The following is a 20,988-nucleotide window of genomic DNA, read 5'->3' on the forward strand; positions in this document are numbered from 1 at the left end:
AGTTGAGCAGGTATAATCCTTTTTGGAATGTAAGAACAGACTCCCAGCTTCCACCTTCCCAAGGTCTAGGAATGTCATCTGATAGCATCTGAAGCCTATGTGGAGATTCCTCCACTACTACCTCCCCACTTTGGTATAACTCACCTACCTGGTGGTCAGACAATGTATTTGAAAAGTGAAGCCATCGTGGTTGTGCACACTTTTAATCCTAGCACTTGGGAGGCAAACCATGAGTTCAAGGTCACCCTGAGACTATAGTGTGAATTCCAGGTCACTCTGGGCTAGAGTGAGACCCTACCTCAAAAAACCAAAAATAAATAAAATGAAGTGGTTCAGAGAAATGACCTAGCAGTAAAGTTGCTTGCCTGCAAAGCCTAAGGACCCAGTTTCATTTCCCCAGGACCCACATAAACCAGATGCACAAGGTGGCACATGCATCTGGAGTTCGTTTGCAGTGGATGGAATCCCTGATGAACCCATTCTCTTTCTCTCTATCTGCCTCTCTCTCTCCATCTCTCAAATAAATAAATATTAAATATTTTTTTCTATTCAATTTTTTAAATTAACAACTTCCTTGATTGTGAGCAATATCCCATGGTAATACCCTTCCTCCCTCCTAAATAAATTTTTTTTTTTTTTTTTTTTTTTTTTTGGTTTTTGAAGTAGGGTCTCACTCTGGTCCAGGCTGACCTGGAATTAACTCTGTAGTCTCAGGGTGGCCTTGAACTCATGGCGCTAAATAAATCTTTTTTTAGAGAGAGAGAGAAAAAAAAAGCAAATGGCACACCAGGGCCTCAACCACTGTAATCAAACTAGATGTTTGTACAACCTAGTGTGCATGCGCAACCTTGCACTTGGGTCACCTTGGTGTGTCTGGCTTACATGGGATCTGGAGATAGATCAAACATGGTTCTTTAGGCTTTGCAGGTAAGTGCCTTAACCACTAAGCCATCTCTCCAATCCAATTTCATATACATATATACATATACATACATATACATATATATATATATGTATATATATGTGTGTGTGTGTGTGTGTGTGAATATACACACATACATACATACATACATATGGTGTTTTCGAGGTAGGGTCTCACTCTAGCCCTGGCTAACCTGGAATAATTCACTCTGTAGTCTCGGGGTGGCCTCATACTCACGGAGATCCTCCTACCTCTGCCTCTCAAGATCTGGGATTAAAGGTGAGTGCCACCATGCCCAGCTAATAAAATATTTTTTAAAAATAAAAATAAAAGGGTTGGTCAGCATTAAACATGACAAAGAACACAAAACACGGAGAGACGTTCTTTTTTTATTTTTTATTTTTATTTTTTGGTTTTTCAAGGTAGGGTCTCACTCTGGCCCAGGCTGACCTGGAATTAACTATGTAGTCTCAGGTCAGCCTGGGCTAGAGCAAGACCCTACCTAAAAAAAAAAACAAAAAACAAAAAACGGGGGGGGGAGGGGAATGGCTGGAGAAATGGCTTAGCAGTCAAGACACTTGCATGCAAAGCCAAAGGACCCTGGCTGGTTTGATTCCCCAGGACCACATAAGTCAGATGCACAAGGTGGCGCATGTATCTGGAGTTCTTTTGTAGTGGCTGAAGGCCCTGCCGTGCCCATTCTCTATCTGCCTCTCTGCTTCTTTCTCTCTCTCAAATAAATAAATAAAAGTATTTTAAAAATGTTTTTTAAAGCCGGGCGTGGTGGCGCACGCCTTTAATCCCAGCACTCGGGAGGCAGAGGTAGGAGGATCGCCAAGAGTTCAAGGCCATCCTGAGACTATATAGTGAATTCCAGGTCAACCTGAGCCAGAGTGAGACCCTACCTCGAAAAACCAAAAAAAAAAAAAAAAAAAAAAAAAAAAATTTTTTTAAACTTACTTGAAAAGTGGAAATAGAAAAGCTTCAAAAGTTTAGCACCGTCCCCTTACAAATGTTTACTGTGAGTTCAACATACTGGAAATGGGGTGTTTTTATCACAGGCAATATCACTGTAACACAGGAACCTTGATCATGAACATAAGCTTGTGAAACATAAGGGTATGTGTGGAAACCAGTGAAGAGAAGAAACACTGGTAAGGACATGGAACAGTGAATGGGTACTTTGGGAGTAAGGCTCTCAGAGGGGAAGGACACTGGTCTCAGAATGGAGGTGGGTGGATGCCTGGTCAACCATCTTGGCTCCAAAAGAAAAGAAGACTACTGGCCGGATTCAAGGAGGGGCTCTGCTGAGGATCCCAAGTCAAGTTTCTGCTTTTCCCTCTCAAGAAGATGTGCTCTGGGACTTCACGTCTTAGGAGGATTTGCTATCCGCCACATAGGGACCACACAGAAGTCTACTAGAGAATAGCATCTACGATGGGGAATATCCAATATGACCAGCAACCTTTACATGAATTGTTTCTCGAAGGATCCTTTTTAACACCTGTGGTTTAAGGTCACTCAGATGGTCATCAGCAATGTAGAGCTGGTTTAGCATCTCCCTGGCATCATAGGGATAGCCTATGCTTTCCAAGCTTTCACTTGCTCTAGCAAAACCTCTTCTCCACAAGGATGCTCATTGAGGAAGCTCATGACATCGTAGACTTCTCCACAGACCATCACCCATATTTCCTTGGACATGTTCTGCTTGGCCACCTCCACCAACAGGTAGCAGGTGACAGAGGAGTCACTGTTCTCTCCTTTTCACTTGCTTCTGCAGTAGTCATTGGACCCAAGACACCAGCACACTGTTGTCTAGGTTTCTGCAGTTCACTTCCTTCAAGTAGAGACCCCCCCCACACACACCTTTATACACTTGTATTGACCTTTTAATCTTTTTAAACTTTTTTTGTTTATTTTTATTTATTTGAAAGCGACAGACAGAGAAAGAGGCAGATAGAGAGAGACAGAATGGGCATGCCAGGGCCTCCAGCCACAGCAAGTGAACTCCAGACACATGCGCCCCCTGTGCATCTGGTTAACTTGGGTCCTGGGGAATCGAGCCTTGAACCAGGGTCCTTAGGCTTCACAGGCAAGCGCTTAACCGCTAAGCCATCTCTCCAGCCCTAATATCTCTCTCTCTCTCTCTCTCTCTCTCTCTCTCTCTCTCTCTCTTTGAGGTAGGGTCTTGCTGTAGTCCAGGCTGACCTGTAATTCACTATGTAGTCTCAGGTTGGCCTTGAATTTACCAAGATCCTCCTACTTCTGCCACCCAAGTGATGGGATTAAAGACATGCACCACCACACCCTGCTATTGACCTTTTAATCTTAAGTACCACTTAAACATCTTTTTGTTTTGTTTTGTTTTGGTTTGGTTTTTCGAGGTAGGGTCTCACTCTAGCCCAGGCTGACCTGGAATTTACTGTATTGTCAGGGTGGCCTGGAACTCACAGAGATCCTCCTACCTTTGCCTTCTAAGTGCTGGGATTAAAGGCGTGTGCCACCACGACTTTTTAAACATTCTGTGCATCTATTATTAAAAATCTCGGGCTGGAGAAATGGATTAGCGGTTAAGCGCTTGCCTGTGAAGCCTAAGGACCCCGGTTCGAGGCTCGGTTCCCCAGGTCCCACGTTAGCCAGATGCACAAGGGGGCGCACGCGTCTGGAGTTCGTTTGCAGAGGCTGTAAGCCCTGGCGCGCCCATTCTCTCTCTCCCTCTATCTGTCTTTCTCTCTGTGTCTGTCGCTCTCAAATAAATAAATTAATTAATTTAAAAAATTTAAAAAAATCTCCTATATTACTCTTTTTAAAAATGTATATTTTAGGGCTGGAGAGATGGCTTAGCGGTTAAGTGCTTGCCTGTGAAGCCTAAGGACCCTGATTCCGGGCTCCGTTCCCAGGACCCACGTTAGCCAGATGCACAACGGGGCCCCCACGTCTGGAGTTCAAGTTCGTTTGCAGTGGCTGGAAGCCCTGGAGCGTCCATTCTCTCTCTCTCTCTCTCTCTCTCTCTCTGTTGCTCTCAAATAAATAAACAAAAATTATATATATATATATATATATAAAACTTATTTGAGAGGGAAAGAATGGGCGCTCCAGGGCCTCCATCCATTGCAAACGAACTCCAGACGCATGCACCCCCTGTTGCATCTGATTTACATGGGTCCTAGAGACTGGAACTGGGATCCTTTGGCTTTGCAGGCAAATGGCCTAACCATTAAGCCATCTCCAGCCCCTCCTACCTCCTATATTACTATATTATTCTTCAACAATCCCATCTTGTTTTTCACAAAACTTTATTTATTTATTTTTTTCGAGGGAGGATCTCACTCTAGCTGAGGTTGATCTGGAATTCACTGTGTAGTCTCAGGGTGGCCTTGAACTCTCGGCGATCCTGCTACCTCTGCCACCCAAGTACTGGGATTAAAAGCGTGTGCCACCACTCCCAGCTGTCTGTTCTTGATAAGGCACCAAGTATGTGGTACACTGCTGTAGTACTAAACTAAGATGGGTATATATATGATTTACATAAATTAAAAACCACATGATCACAATATTTGTCTTTGTCATGGAGGATGGAGGACAGATGTACTCACTGTTTTGAGGATAGTGGTGGTCACTAAAGAGGGGAATAAATGGGATTGTGATAGTCACAAAGCAGGCTTTTAATGTACATATATAAACTTTTGTTTACTTCTCTTTTTCTGCAGTGTTGGGATCCAACTTAGACCTTTATATATGTAGTACACCACTGAGCTATATAACCTTAGCCTGTTTACTTTAAAAATAGTTCATGGGCTAGAGAGATGGATTAGTGACTAAGTGCTTGCCTGTGAAGCCTAAGGACCTTGAGGCTCGATTCCCCAGGCCCCATGTAAGCCAGATGCACAAGGTGGCTCATGTATCTGGAGTTCGTTTGCAGTGGCTGGAGGCCTTTGCGCACCCATCCTCTCTATCTATTTGCCTCTTTCTCTCTCTGTCTCTGTCGCTCTCAAATAAATAAACAGAAACAAACAAAAATTTGTTTGAAAGTTTTGAAAAAATATTTAAGTCTCTTAATTTTAAGGCAGTTGTATGGTAATTCATGAATAAAATGGGCACTTCATGTGTACAAGATAATGTTCCAGAACACTTCTCCCTCTGACTCTTACATTCATTCTATGCCCTCCTCCCCAGTGTTCCCTCGGCCTGGGAGGCGGCAGCATAGATGTCTCACTTAGTGCTGAGCACTCAGCCATCACCCACTCTCAGAACTTTCACAGGGCAGCATCCACCAGCATCTGCAAATGGAGCTTCTCCGACCCAAAGTGGGAGAGAGCATTGCTAATCTAAATATTCAATTTGCAATTTGATGGGCACAGCACGGTAGCTTTCCTCCTAGGGCCTGTGACCTTGCCAGCCATAATGACAACTTTACCAGGCATGATCTCCTCCCCACGGATCCAGAGACAGCAGTTGGTTACTCTCATGCCACCATCGCTCCAGCGGGCACATGCCGCCTAGCTGGCCGATGCGTGCAGCTCCCAGGGCGCACTAGTGGGTGAGTCCGTTGCCTTTCCCGGCTCTGCGGCGTGCACAGCACTTTCCAGCACTAACAGCTGGGCAGCAGGGAGGGGGCTTCCTGCTTGATCTGCCAGCGTCCTGCGACCCTGCAACGCAGGAATGTAGTCTTCAGTAATGGGGTCTTTTCCTTCTAGCTGTGGCAGGCAACTTGCCAGTACCCTGTACGGTTTTGGGGACCAGCAAACACCTTACTAGGAGACGTCCCACCCGTGGCACTGGGACTTTCCCGACACCCCGAGGATACTGGTGGTGCATCGCGCTTTCCACCAAAGTGTGTTGCTTTTTGCAAGTTGTCTTGATTATAATTTTTTTGCTGGTACAGACTTGCTTCTACTGAAGAGCACTTGGGAATAACCCTTTTCTCCTCACTCTAGCGCCCACAAGTCTTATTTTCAACTGGCATCAGTAGCCTTGCCAACACAAGGCCTCAAAAAATTAGGTTATGACTCAGAGTTGTTCCTCTCCACGGAAATCTTTAGTAAAAGGCGAAAGATTTATGCGATCTGAAGAGAAACCAGAGTATGCCCCTGCCGCGCCGCTCGCGCTTCTCGGCGCTCTGCAACTCCTAGCTCACCAGTGGTACCTACTCACCAAAAACAGGCCCGGACTTCTGCTTCGAGCTCACATAAGCCTCCCAACGTCGCCTCATTTCACAAGACACGGATCACAGAGACGAGTAAAAAGCAGTCCGCCGCTTCGGTCTGAGGGGTGACTCTAGAGCAGTGCATTGTGGGTATGTACATCAGCCCGCCGCCAGCCGCGGCTTTCAGACCTCCGGCAACTCTTCGTCCTCCGCCTGCGGGGCGCAGCCGCCACCAGGGGGCAGTGCGGACGCCGGCGCTCCGGCACGCGCCGCCTGATCCCGCCAGGCTGTGGGTTTCGCAGGGCCTTGTGCTTGACAGACCGGTTTCTGCCCTGTGCGATGCCTCCCTCTCGTCTTTCTTTGTTTCCACCCGCAGGGGCTCTCTAGCCCAGGAGGACCTTAGCTCACTCTGTAGTCCCAGGCTGGCCTCGAACTCACAGTCACCCTCCTATCTCTCCAGTACTGGGATTTAAGTTATGCACCACCAGCTCCTGCCCAATTACAAAACTTTTTCTTTTCCTGGTCTCTTTTCATATCTAGTTGTGTTATTTTCGTTTGTGCATTTTTGAGATAGGTTCTCACTGTTTTCCAGATTGGCCTAGACCTTAATATTTTGTCTACGATGACTTTTCTCTTGTTCCTCCTGTCTCTACTTACTACATGCTGGGTTTACAAGCCTGTGCTAACACATGTAAGTTTAAAAATTCTCTTAAATCAAAAAAATATATTAATAAGTGCTGGAGAGAGCGCTTAATGGTTAAGGTGCTTGGCTGTGAAGCCTAAGGACCCCTGTTTGAGTCCCCAATACCCATGTAAGCCAGACGCATAAAGTCGGGCATTGGGCTGGAGAGATTGCTTAGCGGTTAAGCGCTTGCCTGTGAAGCCTAAGGAACCCGGTTCGAGGCTCGGTTCCCCAGGTCCCACGTTAGCCAGATGCACAAGGGGGCGCACGCGTCTGGAGTTCGTTTGCAGAGGCTGGAAGCCCTGGCGCGCCCATTCTCTCTCTCTCCCTCTATCTGTCTTTCTCTCTGTGTCTGTCGCTCTCAAAATAAAATAAATAAATAAAAAAATTTAAAGTCGGGCATGTATCTGGATTTTGTTTGTGGGGCTGAAGGCTCTGGCACACCCATTCTCTTTATCTGCTTCTTTCTCCCTCTCTCTCTCTCAAATAAAATAAAATAAAATAAAATAAAATAAAATATATTTTTTTTCAGGTAATGCTCTAGCCCAGGATGACCTGAAATTCATTATGTAGTCTCAGAGTGGCATTGAACATGACAATCCTCCTATCTGTGCCACCCAAATGTGCACCACCACGCCCAGCTAAAAAAAAAATTTTTTTTAACCTCTTTTAAATCAACAACGAATAATCGCGGTTAAGGCGCTTGTCTGCAAAGCCTAAGGACCCAGGTTTGATTCCCCAGTCCTACGTAAGGCGGATGCACAAGGTGGCAGAGGCATCTGGAGTAGCAGGAGGTCCAGACTCACGTCCATTTTCTTTCTGTCTCTGCCTCTCAAATCAATAAAAACAATGTTGAATACTTGGGCAGGAGCTGGTGGTGCACAACTTAAATCCCAGCACTGGAGAGAGAGGGCGATGACTGAGTTTGAGACCAGTCTGGGACGACACAGTGAGTACCAGGTCAGCCTACGTTACAGTGAGATAGGTGAGAACCTACTTGAAACACAACAAAACAAAGCACTAGTCTGGCATGGTGGCACACGCCTTTAATCCCAGCATTCAAGGGGCAGAGGTAGAAGGATCCCTGTGAGTTCGAGGCCAGCCTGGGACTACAGAGTGAGCTCAGGTCCTCCTGGGCTAGAGAGCCCCTGCGGGTGGAAACAAAGAAAGACGAGAGGGAGGCATCGCACAGGGCAGAAACCGGTCTGTCAAGCACAAGGCCCTACGAAACCCACAGCCTGGCGGGATCAGGCGGCGCGTGCCGGAGCGCCGGCGTCCGCACTGCCCCCTGGTGGCGGCTGCGCCCCGCAGGCGGAGGACGAAGAGTTGCCGGAGGTCTGAAAGCCGCGGCTGGCGGCGGGCTGATGTACATACCCACAATGCACTGCTCTAGAGTCACCCCTCAGACCGAAGCGGCGGACTGCTTTTTACTCGTCTCTGTGATCCGTGTCTTGTGAAATGAGGCGACGTTGGGAGGCTTATGTGAGCTCGAAGCAGAAGTCCGGGCCTGTTTTTGGTGAGTAGGTACCACTGGTGAGCTAGGAGTTGCAGAGCGCCGAGAAGCGCGAGCGGCGCGGCAAGGGCATACTCTGGTTTCTCTTCAGATCGCATAAATCTTTCGCCTTTTACTAAAGATTTCCGTGGAGAGGAACAACTCTGAGTCATAACCTAATTTTTTGAGGCCTTGTGTTGGCAAGGCTACTGATGCCAGTTGAAAATAAGACTTGTGGGCGCTAGAGTGAGGAGAAAAGGGTTATTCCCAAGTGCTCTTCAGTAGAAGCAACTCTGTATCAGCAAAAAAATTATAGTCAAGACAACTTGCAAGAAGCAACACACTTTGGTGGAAAGCGTAATGCACCACCAGTATCCTCGGGGTGTCGGGAAAGTCCCAGTGCCACGGGTGGGACGTCTCCTAGTAAGGTGTTTGCTGGTCCCCAAAACCGTACAGGGTACTGGCAAGTTGCCTGCCACAGCTAGAAGGAAAGACCCCATTACTGAAGACTACGTTCCTGCGTTGCAGGGTCGCGGGACGCTGGCAGATCAAGCAGGAAGCCCCCTCCCTGCTGCCCAGCTGTTAGTGCTGGAAAGTGCTGTGCACGCCGCAGAGCCGGGAAAGGCAACGGACTCACCCACTAGTGCGCCCTGGGAGCTGCACGCATCGGCCAGCTAGGCGGCATGTGCCCGCTGCAGCGATGGTGGCATGAGAGTAACCAACTGCTGTTCATGCCTGGTAAAGTTGTCATTATGGCTGGCAAGGTCACAGGCCCTAGGAGGAAAGCTACCGTGCTGTGCCCATCAAATTGCAAATTGAATATTTACTTTTATTTTCATAGATTAGCAATGCTCTCCCCCACTTTGGGTCGGAGAAGCTTCATTTGCAGATGCTGGTGGCTGCTGCCCTGTGAAAGTTCTGAGAGTGGCTCAGCACTAAGTGAGACATCTATGCTGCCGCCTCCCAGGTCGAGGGAACACTATGGAGAAGGGAAAATCGCATCATTACAGAAGAGAAACTAGTTAGAAAGAAGGGGTCAAAGGTGATGCACACGCCTTAATCCCAGCTCTCGGGATGCCGAGGCAGGACCACTGTAGGTTTGGGAATACAGAGTGAGTTCCAGGTCAGCCTAGGCTGCAGCGAGACCCTTCCTCGGAAAAAAACAATCAGGTGTGGTGCACGCCTTTAATCCCAGCTCTCCTGAGGCAAAGGTAGGAGAATCACCCTGAGTTCAAGGCCATCCTGAAACTACATAGTGAATTCTAGGTCAGCCTGGGCTAAAGTGAGACATTACCTCGAAAAACCAGGGAAAAAAAACTTTTATAAAGCTAGATGCACAAGGTGGCACATGTGTCTGGAGTTCATTTCAGTGGTGTAGGCCCTGGTACGCCCATTTTCTCGCTCATCATTTAATAGTGTATAGTTTAGCTTCCATGCTGTATGTATGCTCTATAGCTTTTCTTGCTATTGATTTGGTTTGATCCCATTGTGATCAGATAGAGAGTAAGGAATTATTTCAATTTTCCTGTATTTGTTAAGATTTACTTTGTGTCCTAATATATGGTCTATTTTAGAGAATGTTACATGTGCTGCTCAAAAGAATGTATATTCTGTAGCATTTGGATGAAATGTCCTGTATATATCTGTTAGGTCCATTTGTTCTATAACCTCATTTAATCCAGATACATCTCTGTTTATTTTTTGCTGGGATGACCTGTCAGTTGATGAGATTAGGGTATTGAAGTCACCCACTACCACTGTGTTTGGTGTTGTCTGTGACCTTAGTTCTAATAGTGTTTGTTTGATGAAGTTGGGAACCACCATGTTAGGTGCATATATGTTTAGGATTGTAATGTCCTCCTGTTGGAGTGTGCCTTTAATCAATATAAAGTGACCTTCCTTATCTTTCCTAACTAATGTTGGACTGAAGTCTACCTTGTCAGATATTAGGATAGCAACCCCTGCTTGTTTTCTAGGCCCATTTTCTTGAAACACTGTTTTCCAACCTTTCACCCTAAAATAGGGCCCATCCTTTGTAGAAAGGTGAGTTTCTTGGAGGCAACAAATTGAAGGATCCTGCTTTTTAACCCAGTCTGCTAATCTATGTCTTTTGGTTGGGGCATTGAGGCCATTGATATTAAGAGATATTATTGAAAGGTGTGTATTTATTTTTGCCATTTTTTGTAGTTCTTCCGGTTTTACCTTTGCTCTCTTGTATTAACTAGTATTTGGGTATTGTTTGTCTTTTCCATGTTCCCTGTATGTGTGCTTTTCTTTCTCTTCAGCACGGAGGATTCTTTCAAGTATTTTCTGTAGAGCTGGTTTTGCCTTCAAATATTCCTTTAGCCTGCTTTTGTTGTTGAATGTCCTTATTTCTCCATGTGTTTGAATGGATAGCTTTGCAGGATAAAATAACCTTGGTTGACAGTGTTATCTTTCAGAACTTGGAATACATCACTCCAAGCCCTTCTGGCTTTTAAAGTTTCTGTTGAGTAATCTGCTGTGATCCTGATGGGCTTGCCTTTGTAGGTAACTTGATTTTTGTCTCTAACTGCTTTCAATATATTTTCTTTGGTTTGTATGTTTGGAAGTTTAATGATAAAATGGAGAGGAGAGGTTCTTTACAGGTTTTGTCTGTTTGGTGTTCTAAAGGCTTCCTGTATCTGCATTGGCATCTCTTTCCCAATTTGGGGGAAGTAATCTTGTATGATTTTGTTGAAAACACCTACTATGCCTTTGGAGTGAATTTCTCCTTCTACATACCCTGAATTCTTTTTTTTTTTTTCAAAAATGTTTTTTCAAATTTTTATTAACAATTTCCATTGCCGGGCATGGTGGCGCATGCCTTTAATCCTAGCACTCGGGAGGCAGAGGTAGGAGGATCGCCGTGAGTTCAAGGCCACCCTGAGACCACAGAGTTAATTCCAGGTCAGCCTGACCAGAGTGAGACCCTACCTCGAAACCCCCCCCCAAAAAAAAACAACAACAAAAAAAAACCAAAAAAAACAAACAAAAAAAAACCCCAATTTCCATGTTTATAAAAGATATCCCATGGTAACACCCTTCCTCCCCCCATTTTCCCCTTTGAAATTCCATTCTCCATCATATCCCCTTCTCCTCTCTATCAGTCTCTCTCTTATTTTGATGTTATGATCTTTTCCTCCTATTATGATGGTCTTGTCAGGCACTGTGAGGTCATGGATATCCAGGCTATTTTGTGTCTGGAGGAGCACGTTGTAAGAAGTCCTACCCTTCCTTTGGCTCTTACATTCTTTCTGCCACTTCTTCTACAATAGATCCGGAGCCTTGGAAGGTGTGATAGAGATATTGCAGTACTGAGCACTCCTGTCACTTCTTTCCAGCACCATGATGCCTTCTGAGTCTCCCCAACATCACTGCTATCTGAAAAGAGAAGATTCTCTACCAAAAGTGAGAGTAGCATTAATAAAAGGGTGTGAACATTAAGAGAAGTGCTTACTGATTACCCTGAATTCTTATGCTTGATCTTTTCATAGTGTTCCAAATTTCTTGAAATTCCCACTCATACTTTTCTAGAAGTTTGTCTTTCTCTTTGTTGGACTGTATTAGATCTGCCACCTGGTCTTCTAGCTTAGATGTTCTGTCCTCTCCTTCATTCATTCTACTGGTGAGATTTTCTACAGAGTTTTTTTTTTTTTATTTCATTGACTGTGTTCTTCATTGCTAGTAATTCTGACTGGTTTTTCTTTATTATTTCTATTTCCTCATTTATGTCTTGTATTGACCTCCTCATTTCATTAAATTGGTTTCCTGTGTCTTCTTTGATTCCTTTGATTTCCTCTTTTATTTATTTATTTATTTATTTATTTTTTGTTTTTTTGAGGTAGGTTCTCACTGTAGCCCAGGCTGACCTGGAATTCACTGTGGAGTCTCTTGGTGGCCTCGAACTCATGGCAATCCTCCTACCTCTGCCTCTGGGATTAAAGGTGTGTGCCACCATGCCTGGCCACCTCTTTGATTTCTTTGAGCATATTTATAATCATTCTTTTGAAATTTTTCTCAGGCATTTCTTCTAAGTCAGTCTCTCTGGAGGTCTTTTGTGATGCATTTATGCTTTTTGGTGGATTTACATTGTCTTGATTTTCTGTGTTTATTGTGTTATGATGTACATATTTTTGCATCTTGAATTAATTTAATGCTTGGATTTTCTAATTAGCTGTAGTATTCTTAGATGTATCAATCAATCTGATGTTATATACCTTCTGGGTAGGAGCTTAAGGTACTAGGTATGGCTTTTAAGACTCTCAGAGTAACTACAAAAGTGACCCTAGATTTTGGGTTTGCCTGCTATGATAGTATTCAAGAAGGCTAAGTGGAACAAAATATAGGCAGATTCTAAAATTAAACTAACCAGCTGGGCGTGGTGGTGCACACCTTTAATCCCAGCACTCGGGAGGCAGAGGTCAGAGGATCTCCATGAGTTTGAGGCCACCGCAAGACTACACAGTGAATTCCAGGTCCACCTGGGCTGGAGTGAGACCCTACCTTGAAAAAAAAAAAAGAAAAAAGAAGAAGAAGAATAAAATTTAACTAACCAATGTACACATTCAGTGAAAAACAACACAGAGTATATGCAAAAGTAAGTGTTATGACTATCAGATCCTCTAACAACGTTACAGGTGCTTAGAATGTGTGTTGCCCCACACTCCCAATCCTGTCAGGTAGGAGGCTAAGAGTTCTGGTCTGTTGAGGGTTCCAACTTAGCTTGTGACCATGTGAGACCTTTCCCTAATGAGCAACAGAAGAGGAAACAAAGGCACTGTAAATTAGGAAGCAACAAATGACAAGCCCAAAATATAGCTTATTTCAGAATGGCAAATCCATTCATCCATGAGATTTAACATGTAATTTATCCTGACATGGAAGGTGCAATTAGCGCTTCCGATTCAAGCCTATATATCAGGCTTATTTGGTGGCTATTGACCTGGTGTAATCCCAGTTACCTTTTGGGATGGTTTTGGTCTCATTTATGCTGTGCTCCTTGCGCTGTGGGTTCAGGTAGGCTGGCTCGGTTGCTGGACTGTGGCTCTGGTTGCCTGCGCTGGGTGCTGTGTAGGTGAGCTCCTTTCCCCAGATTTCTGGTGCTTGCCGGCACTTGCACTGGTGGAGGGGAAAGCGAGGCTGTGATGGTGGCTGATGTTTTCCCGCTGGTCCTTGTGATCCTTTTCCTCACAAGCTCCTCCTCTGTTCTTCCCTGCCATGCTCCCTTCACTTTTTTTTTTTTTTTTTTTTTAGTTTGCAAGGAGCTCCAGTGTGAGTGCAGAATCCCCTCACCTACGTCTTCTGCGGCTCAGGCCAAGCCTTGCAGCTGTGGCCATGCGGACCTGGTTCCGCTGCTGCTGGAGCCACTTCTGCCTGTTTTTGTGGGCTCTAGATGCTCTGGATCTTTCCTACTTCTCTGCTGCAGTTGATAATTTCTTATACACACCTAACTTTTTAGTAGAAGAGTGTATTTTTGCTGGGTTTTTTTTTGTTTTTGTTTTTTTTGGCTTTTTCTCCCTAGACTGCTTTGGCGTGGTTTCCTATGTCGCCATCTTAACCAGAAGCCCAGTCTGTTTTCCTTAGGATCCTCCTTATAAGCTTATACCCCAGCCTGGCCCAGTGCTTTAGCAGTGATCCCACCTGAGGTCTCCTTATCTGTAGAGGTAAAGTTTGGTGTTCTCTTTTGCTTTTCTCTTATGCTTTCCTTACATTTCTGGTGTGTCTCAGATATCCCTCCAGGGCTTTTGGGCTGCCACTCCCCCCTTCCTCTCTCTCTATCTCTCTCTGTCAATGTTTCTCTTTCAGGAATAGAAAAACTTACTGTGCTCACTACTCTTAACTAAACAGCCACCTGTGACATGAAACCTTCAGTCTTTTCAGCTTGATACTGAAGAACTCAGGAAGCCATGATAGGCCTCAGAATCATCAATAGGCCTAAGTTTCTGCTTTCCAGTAAGGTCAGTTTCCTGATAAGGGAATGGACTGTCTGCACCATGCCTTCCTGTGGTCATAGATAAGTTTGCTCAAAATAAGTTTGCTTAAAGTTCCTCAGATACATATAGCCAATCACAATAAAGGTTACCTAATCTGCTTGGAATCCCCCTAGCTCCCTGCCCACCAGCTTTGCCCATCAGTATCCTAAGCCTATCAGAAAAATACAAGTGCAGTTACTGCTTAAATCAACAAATCATGTAACCATTCTCCTACTTCTCCCTACTTCTTTGTTCAAATCCTTATAAAAAAAACCTGCCCCCCTGCTGCTCAGGGCTCTTGTACGGATCCACTGAGCTGGCGAAGTCAAGAGTCCGAGCTTAAGCCCGAAATAAAGCTCCTTGCCTTTGAATGCGTGCTTGGTTCTCCTTGGTGGTTACTGGGGTGGGGGGCAAGAACTGGGCATAGCTATACCTGGGGGCTTCTACCTTTACTTCTCCTTTTCACCCTCTCCCACTGGATTTTTTTTTTTTTTTTTTTCTTTGAGGTAGGGTCTCACTCTAGCTCAGGCTGACCTGGAATTCACTCTGCATTCTCAGGATGGCGTTGAACTCATGGCGATCCTCCTACCTCTGTCTCCTGAGTGTTGGGACTAAAGGCATGCACCACCACACCCGACTTCCACCGGGCTCTTGAACTCCAGACTAGAGACCTCTCACCATGTGATCCACTGCAACCACACCTTCATCAAATTACAACTTCAGGATGAGGTATTCGTTCTCAGTCTGTGGTGGAGGTGCCCCGTCCCAGGGGAGTTTCTCACTGTCTGGTCCATGGATGATTGGAGACTCTGGGAGCCTCTCATGTGTTGTTCCACCAGACACCCCAAGCCTTATGAGTGTGAGGACGCTCCCTCCTAAACCGTGGGCTTTGTTTGCTCTCTCTAAGCCTGGGAGATGTACCTGGATGTGGGATTGTCCACTCTAGTCCTTTTCCTCCAAAATGGGCTCTAAATTATGTTCCAAAAAACACTCCATTGGCATGTCTCAAGGCTAATTTAAAGGAGCTCAAACTTTCTGATCTGCCTGACAAATTACTCTGACTATTCAAATCTGGCCACAATATTCCTTAGATAATGACCACCACTGGCATAAATTTGGTACTTTTGGTTTTAATATTCTTATTGATCTTGATAACTTCATCAGAAGACATGGCAAGTAGTCCGAGGTTCCTACTTTCAGGGCTTCCTTGTCGTCAGTTCCCATCCTTCCCTTTGTACTTCTTGTTCTACAGACCAAATTCTCCTCCGTCACTCAAACCCTGTAAAATCCTGCCCCTTCTAAAACTCTGCCTCTCACACACAGTTCTGCCATCTGGCTATGACTTTCCAGGGTCTCTCCCTCTCCTTCCAAATTCAAGCCATCTCACTGAATCTAATACAAACTCTACCCTCTTAAAGCAACTCCTGTCTTTACTGGACCTCTTTAACTTCTACATATGGATATCTAATTTTTCTCTCCTTGCTAAAAGTTAAAATCACTAAACAGCATCTAGGAGTTTTTCTTTCTTTTCCCTTTCCACCTTCTTTTCATTACAAGCCACCAAAAAAAAAAAAAATAAATAAATAAATAAAAATAAAAGTTAACTTAAAAAACTCAGGGGCTGGAGAGATGGTTTAGTGGTTAAGCACTTGCCTGTGAAGCCTAAGGACCCCGGCTCAAGGCTCATATCCCCCAGGACCCACGTAAGCCAGATGCACAAGGTGGCACATGCATTTGGAGTTCGTTTGCAGTGGCTAGAGGCCCTGGAGTGGCCATTATCTCTCTATCTGCCTCTTTCTCTCTCTGTCTGTCACTCTCAAATAAATAAATAAAACAAAAATTTAAAAAAATCAAACCACTGGCTATTGCCCTGTTAAGATTAACTCCTCACCAATTTAAAATATAACTAAAATCTTAAAAAATGTCTCTCCATCTTTCATGTTGTTATGTCTAATGTTGGCCAACCATGTCATGTCATGTGTTTATGTTTCATATAGTCTGTCTTTATGTATGACTAAATTTATGATTGATGATGTTAACTTATTAAAACTAGGTTTATAATATATTTAAAATAACCCCTATGTTTTTGACAACATGCTTGTTCATGCTTACTACAATAATAGACATATTTATATGCCAATGTCTAATCTTGCTTCTACAGAAAGAAATGTGTTTTTGGATCAGAAAAGACTTCATAAGGTAAAAAAAAATCTTGTAAGGTATGTTATTAAAAAGATATGAAAAGGTTATGAGACTTAAACTAAAAAAGGTTTGGGTTGCCTATGATAATATTTTTCTCACCTAATTGTTCATATAGGTCAGACTTTACTCTTTGTAGTAAGTTGATAAATTTATTTATATTGTCATGTCTCAAATCAAAGTTAAATTGAAATATACCTATATTTCCTACTATTAAAGCTGTGACTACTAAAAAAAAAAAATCTAAATGTTCAATAAAATGAAGATTCATTTTGAGGGCAGGGGAGATGGCTTACTGGTTAAGTGCTTGCCTGTGAAGCCTAAGGACCTTGGTTCGAGTCTTGATTCCCCAGGACCCACATAAGCCAGATGCACAAGGGGGTGCATCTGGAGTTCATTTGCAGTGGCTGGAGGCCCTGGTGTACCCATTCTCTATCTATCTGCCTCTCTCTCTCTCTCTCTGTCTTTTTCTCTCTTACTCTGAAATAAATAAATAAATATAAACAAAAAAATTTTAAAAAGATTCATTTTGAATGACTTTGTTTAACTTAAACCTTATCAAAATGTAACAAAAAAATCAACATACAAAATTAATATAACTAACCTTCTAAATATTATAAAAAGAGGGGAGCCTGGGGGGGGGGCTACTGACCCAGGGAAATGGGAAGACAGACAATCAGAATACAGACAGTCTATTTATAATTAACCATTTAAAAACAAACAAACAGGGCTGGAGAGATGGCTTAGCACTTAAGCGCTTGCCTGTGAAGCCTAACGACCTCGGTTTGATGCTCGATTCTCCAGGACCCACATCAGCCACATGCACAAGGGGGCGTATGTGTCTGGAGTCATGATAATGTTAATGTTAATGTTAATGTTAATGTTAATGTTAATGTTAATATTAATCGGGTCATGATAATGGTTGTAAAAGACTTGCTTTAAAGTTCCCAACCAAGTTTACTATGTTCCTCTATTTGTCAACCTCTTACTATAATAAGATTATTATATCTAAAAAACAAACAAACAAACAAAAAACCTGTAACGACAAGATGGCTCCTGTCTTTTTCATGCTGTTTTACTGGGTGATTACCCCTGAGATTATTGTCTAAGTCTTATAAAAGGTGACTCAGTCATTGTAACTTTGTTCTTAGGAAAACTGAGGAAACTATTCCTGTCTTAGAAAAGCCTGCAATATACACACAATCTTAATATACTTTGTCTAGACTTCATATGTTCTACCATTCATAAATATTGCCTTGTGTTAAACTTTAAAAAAGGTTCAATGAATGGGCTGGAGAAATGGCTTAGCGGTTAAACACTTGCCTGTGAAGCCTGAGGACCCCGGTTCGAGGCTCGATTCTCCAGGACCCATGTTAGCCAGATGCACAAGGGGGCGCACGCGTCTGGAGTTCGTTTGCAGTGGCTGGAGGCCCTAGCGCGCCCATTCTCTCTCTCGCTCTATCTGCCTCTTTCTCTCTCTGTCGCTCTCAAATAAATAAATAAAAATGAACAAAAAAATTAAAAAAAGAGGTTCAATGATTAAAGGTAATTGATGAAAAATATCACTTTATGTCTATCATAATGTCTCTAATGTATGTTAAAATCAGATTAATTTAGCTCAACACTGACCAAATTTAGCTTTATTCTTAAGCTATGTATATTCAGTCTCAATCAAGGTTTTACTTAAATAATTGTCTCAATTCTTGTATTTTAAGTTCATTGCTTATAGATATATTGGTACTTAAGACATGTTCCCTGCTCTAGAAAAATAATCTTAAATGCTGTTGTTCTGCTTCCAGTTTGTGGGGTACCCACACAGGTATCTAAACTAATCAAAGATATTACCAAATACAAATGCCAAAACTTTATGCTGTCTTACTTGGCATGTTCTGCCTGTACTTATAAGTATTACACATTTAATAAATAAGATGTATGCCAGGCGTGGTGGCTCACGCCTTTAATCCCAGCACTTGGGAGGCAGAGGTAGGATGATCACCACGAGTTTGAGGCTACCCTGAGGCTACATAATGAATTCCAGGTCAGCCTGAGCTAGAGTGAGACCCTACCTTGAAAAACAAAACAAAACAAAAAGATGTGCCTACTTTTTTTTTCTTTTCAATTTTCTTTATTAACAACTTCCATGGTTGTAAACAATAGTGTCTACTTTCTGAAAAATCTGTTACTCTGCATTTCTCTTGTCTTAATTTGTTTACATAGTTCAAACAATTCTCTACAATAAGGTAATATATTTATTTACAATTTCATACCTCATATTATGATAAAAAGTTATAGGCCTCTGGCACAAAGTTATGTCTTGTACTGTAATAAACTTTCATGCTAATTATGTTCCATACTACATAGTCTTTTGTACCAACACTGTAGTTTTTGTACTGTTTCAAGGCCATCATTTGTATTACAGCTTTTGGCCAGTACTAAAACTATCTTATGTTTCTTCTTAATCCACAACACATCTACAGATCTCTCTCTACTAATTAACCATTTTCTCAGGCTTTGGGAGAGATTCTTCTGGACTCACGCTGATGTAAAAATAGACTGATTCTCAACTCTGTCTCTGGTGCCAGTCCTGTAAGCTTTAGTTTACCATATCAACATCAAAGTTAACAAGATTAAGCTATTTTAACTAGTTTTGTTTATTTTATTTTTTAATACTTTATTTTTATTTATTTATTATTTGCCAGAGAAAGAGAGAGAGAGAATGAAAATGAATGAGAATTGGCACACCAGGGCTTCCAGCCACTGATAACAAACTCCAGATTCATGTGCCCCTTGTTAATCTGGCTAACATGGGTCCTGGGGAATCAAACCTGGGTCTAAGTCATCCTCCAGCCCTTGTTTATTTGTTTTAAAACTCTATCTGAATGTGACCTAAAAATCAAAACTAAGTCTTTATTTTGTTAAATAAGACACCGGTTTACAACAATAGGTTTCATAAATGTTATACTCTTATATGTTTTCCTATTGGATAAGACTTTTATTTATTTGCTATAAACTTATTCTAATAAATAGTACTGAGTCTAATTATATAAAATATATTTCATGGTGTTATATAATCAGTATAATTCTATAAAACACAATTTCATTATGTTTATAAAATAAACAACTGATAATAAAAAACCATGGGCCAGCGGCTGAGCCATGGTGGGACATCTGAGCGAAGGGGCCATTGTGGCCATAATGCAACAGGGAGATACATCCATAAAACCTATCCTCCAAGTCATTAACACTCGCCCCATTACTACAGGGAATAGTCCACCCGTTATCAACTGCTTATAAGTGATGGATTGAATACACTGTCCTCTTTCATGTTGGCAACACAGTTGAACCCTCTTGTTGAGGGAGAACAATTGGCCAGCAACTGTGTTTGTCAGATCAATCAGTTTATTGTTAATAATCTGAAAGATGGAAGGGGTGAGTCCCTCCAGACTCCAAATAGGAGATCAAGAATTTGATTCATTGCCTGCTTTACTGGAATTCTACAAAATACACGATTTGGACACTACAACATTGATAGAACCAGTTTCCAGATCTAGGCAGGGTGGAGTGATTCTCAGGCAGGAGGAGACAAAATATGTCCGAGCCCTTTGACTTTAATGGGAATGATGAAGAAGATCTTCCTTTTAAGAAAGGAGGCATCCTGAAAATCCGGCATAAGCCTGAAGAGCAGTGGTGGAATGCAGAGGACAGTGAAGGAAAGAGGGGGATGATGCCAGTCCCTTACTGGAGAAGTATAGACCTGCTCCCGCCTCAGTATCGGCTCTGATTGGAGGTCGGTGAGCTGGTAAAGGTTACGAAGATTAATGTGAGTGGTCAGTGGGAAGGGGAGTGTAATGGCAAACGAGGTCACTTCCCATTCACACATGTCCGTCTACGGGATCAACAGAATCCCGATGAGGACTTCAGCTGAGTATAGCTCAACGGTTTTGCTGACAGATGGGAACAATCTTTTTTTTTTCCTCCCCAATTGCCATCTATACAATTTTCTTACAGGTGTCAAAAGCAGTTTAGTTTATGTAAGCATTCTGGTACCTGTAATCTTTTTTTAGAGCGAACTACTCCATTTCTAGTCTTATATACCTTATTCAGGGTAGGAAACTGGAGGGCTTTGTGGTTGACTTCTGATTTGGCAATTTGAGGTTGTGGCGGCCATGCCGCATGAGAAGGATGCTTGTCTGGCCACCTTTCTCTTGGGCAGTGCACATCAACGTGTGGAGAACTGATGAACAGCAAGAGCTTTAGGCATTGCTCACCCTGACTGAGTGGCTCTGTTTTCATTCTCAAACCACACTATCAAATGCAATAGACTGCGCCCTTCCACCCCATGAAGTAACCATGCACCCTGTGAACAGTCCCCATTGGGATCCTGTTTTCATGTATGGAACATGACCATTGTGTGACTCATTCTGACATTTCAAATCCTGAGGGTTCTGAGAACACTAGTAAAGGCATTTGTCTTCCTTCTCAGTCAGTGCTTCACACTTTCTCTTGTATTCTTTCAATCCTTGTCATTCTCTTCCCCCAGGCCCTAATTATTAG

The 20,988-nt window shown here is 43.1% G+C and overlaps 1 protein-coding gene, 2 non-coding genes and 1 pseudogene across 3 annotated transcripts in view; 2 read left to right on the forward strand and 2 right to left on the reverse strand.

The window, feature by feature from the left end:
- The window catches only part of Kif2c (kinesin family member 2C), a 47,367-nt gene extending 41,210 nt beyond the window's left edge, over positions 1-6,157 (reverse strand). The window contains exons 1-2 of the mRNA XM_045150539.1: positions 6,077-6,157; positions 5,340-5,571 (exon numbers count right to left, since the gene is read on the reverse strand). Of these exons, the coding sequence (XP_045006474.1) occupies positions 5,340-5,391 (52 nt within the window). The 5' untranslated portion in view covers positions 5,392-5,571; positions 6,077-6,157. The remainder of the gene's footprint in view (positions 1-5,339; positions 5,572-6,076) is intronic.
- On the reverse strand, positions 5,893-6,008 carry LOC123461048. Its single transcript, XR_006637367.1, has one exon. It is a non-coding gene; the product is annotated as a U5 spliceosomal RNA (small nuclear RNA).
- A 2,177-nt stretch (positions 6,158-8,334) lies between the features above and the next one.
- LOC123461049 lies at positions 8,335-8,450 on the forward strand. Its single transcript, XR_006637368.1, has one exon. It is a non-coding gene; the product is annotated as a U5 spliceosomal RNA (small nuclear RNA).
- Positions 8,451-19,854: 11,404 nt separating this feature from the next.
- LOC123460675 lies at positions 19,855-20,406 on the forward strand (annotated as a pseudogene).
- Positions 20,407-20,988: the final 582 nt, after the last annotated feature.

This window comes from Jaculus jaculus, chromosome 5 (genome assembly GCF_020740685.1).
Source record: "Jaculus jaculus isolate mJacJac1 chromosome 5, mJacJac1.mat.Y.cur, whole genome shotgun sequence".
Lineage (NCBI taxonomy): Eukaryota > Metazoa > Chordata > Mammalia > Rodentia > Dipodidae > Jaculus > Jaculus jaculus.